Source organism: Nestor notabilis, unplaced genomic scaffold (genome assembly GCF_000696875.1).
Source record: "Nestor notabilis isolate BGI_N333 unplaced genomic scaffold, ASM69687v1 scaffold6165, whole genome shotgun sequence".
Lineage (NCBI taxonomy): Eukaryota > Metazoa > Chordata > Aves > Psittaciformes > Psittacidae > Nestor > Nestor notabilis.
The window spans coordinates 1-4,225 of NW_009929680.1; the positions used below are offsets into that span (position 1 = coordinate 1).

The 4,225-nt window shown below is 32.9% G+C and overlaps 1 protein-coding gene across 1 annotated transcript in view; it reads right to left on the reverse strand.

Moving 5' to 3' along the window:
• Positions 1–47: 47 nt before the first annotated feature.
• FER (fer (fps/fes related) tyrosine kinase) overlaps positions 48–4,225 on the reverse strand; it is a gene marked incomplete at its 3' end in the record, with an annotated part of 38,218 nt that continues 34,040 nt past the window's right edge. The window contains exons 9-10 of the mRNA XM_010015089.1: positions 3,166–3,369; positions 48–170 (exon numbers count right to left, since the gene is read on the reverse strand). Of these exons, the coding sequence (XP_010013391.1) occupies positions 48–170; positions 3,166–3,369 (327 nt within the window). The remainder of the gene's footprint in view (positions 171–3,165; positions 3,370–4,225) is intronic.

The window sequence follows — 4,225 nt, forward strand, 5'->3', positions numbered from 1 at the left end:
GGCAAATTCTTTTCAACTAAACAGAGTTCTTGGAATGTATGCATTACCTTAACAACAGGATTCAGCAGAACAACACCTGATTTCTTTGTAATAACTTGCTTTGTTGTGTAATGATGCTCTATGAGCTGAGGAATAGTTGGAAACCCAGTTCCTTCAAAACGATACTGATTCTGTATGGAGGTAAAAGAAAATAATTGTTTCTCTACAAGCAATATTTTGAACAAGAAACTGCAAAAGTGCATGACCAGCCTTCCCACACTGGTAACAATACAAAGAAATATTTGCTTTTACAGAACTAGATTTTTTTTTTTTCTGATCTACTTAATAGCATTTCTACTGAATTAAATGGAATGATAGTTAGGAAGATGATTAATAAATGCAAAATTACTGCATCACTCATTTAAGGCAACATGATAAAATAAGTATTTATTTAAACTCATAATTTAAAGATTTAGGACAGTTAAAGCCCTGACAGAGTGAAATAAAAATATTCTAAACTACAAAACCCAGTCACTTCCTAATTACTTAAAGTTCTAAGAATCACAGAAAACAAACTAAAAACTAAACATCTGGCAATAAAATAAACAGGAGATGAGTAACACTATCTAACTTGGATCTTACTGCATTTACGATGTTTGATAAAATTAATAAATCCCTAGCACAGAGCACAAGATGCATGATTGGTCTTTAATAAGCAGTATAGACCAGAAGAGTCTACAGCAGCTAAAAAATGGCAGGTTATGCATATAATTCACAGAGAAGTTGGGCAAGACAGAATTCCCTCCCTCCCTTGCTTCATAAATATATTTAGTCTTATATATATAATTAAACACAATGGAAACAGTCAAATCCTTAATATTTTCTTAGAAGCATGTAACATTTTCTTAGCAAAGACTGCTATGACCTATCATTTTTTCAGGTGTTAAGGAGAAAAAATTATATTGTTATTGCTTATCTTTGCCCACACTCTTGATGGAAAGAAAAATGGCAAAGAAGTATTTATTCCATTCTCCTGAATGTCTTACTAAGATCACTAACGTTTGAATATAGCACAGGCTCAAAAAACAACAGCAGCCTTGAATGACAGCAGTGAATTTTGATGCTTAAAGCTGAACTCTGAAGTCATTTATCACACACATAGTTTTATTAACATTAGACTTCAAAATAATAGAGAGAACACTTTTGGACACCAAATTTGGTCTCTATATGGGGACTTGTCAGTGATCCAAAAGTGTGATTTGACCGGTCACAGAGACCTGATTCCACATTGTTCATACCAATGTTAACAAACAAACCCCTTGCACTAAACTCTCCTCAAACTTCCCTACCAAAACGCTCATGAACACAATCCCTCTTGTTATACGACCATAGTAATCCCACCATCTAAATCCCTTTTAGAGCTTAATAAGCTTTACTCTTTCTACAATTAATGCTTTTTCTTTTTTTCACAATAAATGCAAAAAATTCATCCCATAGCAGTACATAAAGAGTCCTGCATTTCTTTAAGAAAAAAGTTTTAACTTCTATGATTGTCAAGAAAATCTGACACAAATGTATCTCAAGAGCAGATGAACATAATGCCCTATTACTAAACTTAAGAGCATAAAAATCTAGTATCCTGATGATGTTTGGACCATCCAAGTTATGCAATATTAAACAGCATCAGTTTTACATTTCAAATATCATTTCTAAGAGTAAGTAGTGAAATTATGGAAATAAAGACAGCTTTTTTTTTTTTTTTTGGTGGAAAACCTTAATACAAAAATGAGTCATCTTACAGGCAAGCCTCAAAGTAATACCTATTAAAAAAACCCATCTATTTTAACTGACTATATTTTTATGAAGACCCACTTGTCACGTTTTTTACACAAAAGTGTTTCAGCCACACCAAGTTCACAATGTGCATTTATTTCTGTGGTGTTGGGATCTTGTAAGACTGCGTGTCTATGTACAGCTAATTTAATTGCTCTTATTTTCTCATTCAGCATCCTGCCATGTCAAAATGCTTTCAGATCATAAAATCGAAATAAAATAAACCCTGACTTTGTGAAAAGGTTCACTTCAATAAGGAAAACTCTAGGTGAAAATTAATGAAAACTCCAGCTGGACAAGCACCCATAATGATTGACATATAATTGGCTTCTGTAAGTACAGCCTCCCAACTTCTGTGAATTTTCAAAAATATCGCTGCCTCTCATTGAAAAAAACAAAACAAGTACATAATATTGACTTCACCCAGGCACGCTGCATCAGCTGGGGACTTCGACAAGGAAATCTCCCTAACTAAACCTCATTATATGATTAAATTTGTGGGGTTTTCCCTGTATGTGGGAGACGTTATTGCAAGAGACTGAAACATGTTTTGGCAGCATTACTGAATCAAAACTGAGAATGACTTGCTAATTTGTCATACTTCAAGAAGAATTTATAGTAATATTATAAGAACTGTCATATTTTGAATGAGTTTGAAATTCTGTAAGGTAAAACAAATAACACGTTAAAAACCACAAGTAATGCATTAAGAAGAGTAAGAAGAAATATATTGCATAAAGGCATATAACAATTAAAATACTGTTTAAAATGATCAATTTTTCCTAAGTTAGAGCAACAAGGAAATCAGTTCTGGTCCTTAGAAGCATATGAACTGTGCAACATCCACAAGTGGTTTTGTTATACTGAACAATATCCATAGGGCTAAAAAGAACAGAAGCATCTCTAATGTAACAGCTTCAATATACAGCAGCACAGAGATCAACAGACTATTTTCTTCTCTGTGCATGTTTCCAATTTTCAAAGGAATCTTTACAGTCTGAATTAAAAGTAGCCTAATAAATACCAGTTAAGAAAATGGTTTTAAAAATAAACACACATGCATAAATTAGTAATAACAAATTCTGGATTTCAAAACATTTACAGAAATATCTTGGCTTTTCAGAGTAAAATAAAAGATGCTGAATAACCTCATGCTTCTTATTTTTAATTTGTTTCCCAAAATTGTCTTTCCCTCCCCGATTTCAGCATGATGGAAATATTTCCAAGGGTTTTCATATTTTCATATAAACACTAAAGTCATCTGCTATAGTAAATTTGCAGACCCTACATTGGTTAGCTGAAATTATAAATTTCCTAACATTTAAAATATTCAGTACTATATCAGAGACGTACATCAGCATATTGTATGATAAAGTGTCTCCGTTGTCCATCTGAAAACACAGAAAGGACATATTCACCAGGTTTCCCGTGGCTCTCTCGCACCAAGAAGTCTCCTTGCTGTTTTAACAGCTCCTGGGCTTCTATTCTTGGAATTGCACCATGATACCAGTCTTGCTCAGCCAGCGGTTTCTCAGTGGTTGAAATTACATCAAAGAACTTCGGAAAAATATTGAAAAATGTTACTCTAACAGTTTATTTTTAGTTTACTTTTATATGAAAAGCATGATAAACAACAATCATTTCTATTTCTGTATCTAAATTACATATTTCTGTCAACAAAAAAACCCCAAGGCTCTTATATTTACAAAAATTACATACTGATCACCTTCTTTTTATCTCCTAAAAGATCAATATATTTAAAGCAAAAGATTATTGAAACATCCATAAAACCATTTAATATTTTTCACTTGGCCTGCTATTTTTCCAGAGTCATACTGACCAACTCTTTCTCACACAGCTGATGTGTTATTAATAACAATTCAAAACGAACCATTTCTTTATACAGACAGAAACTTCTCAAATATAAAAACATACAAAATTGATTCATACAAAGCATTTGAATTGAATACATTTTCACCAATTTATTTACCAATTGCATCCCAGATCAGTTAATAGCTCTATGAGATACTTTTCCTAGCATTTACACTGTAATACATAATATACACCTGGGTGTACTGGCTATAAATGGGAGTTAATGAGTTTTAACCACCAATTTAACATATTAATTTTAACAAGCTTACATTGTTTAAGAAAACACTGAGGAATACTTTGTATTTTGGTCGATGACCACTTCAGATTTATTTGTTACAGCTAGACAGAGAAGCCCTTACTTAAGCTCTATGTCAGTCAAAATCATTAGTGCCAGCACTCATCGAAATTCTCACCTCCAGAGTAGTAAAACTCTGAACAAAATAATACAGTGCATTCTGCATCGTGAGTTGAACAGGCATGTGAATGTGTCCCAGGCAACCCTGATGAACAGCACTTTCAATAAAAGCAGGAAGACCCAAAC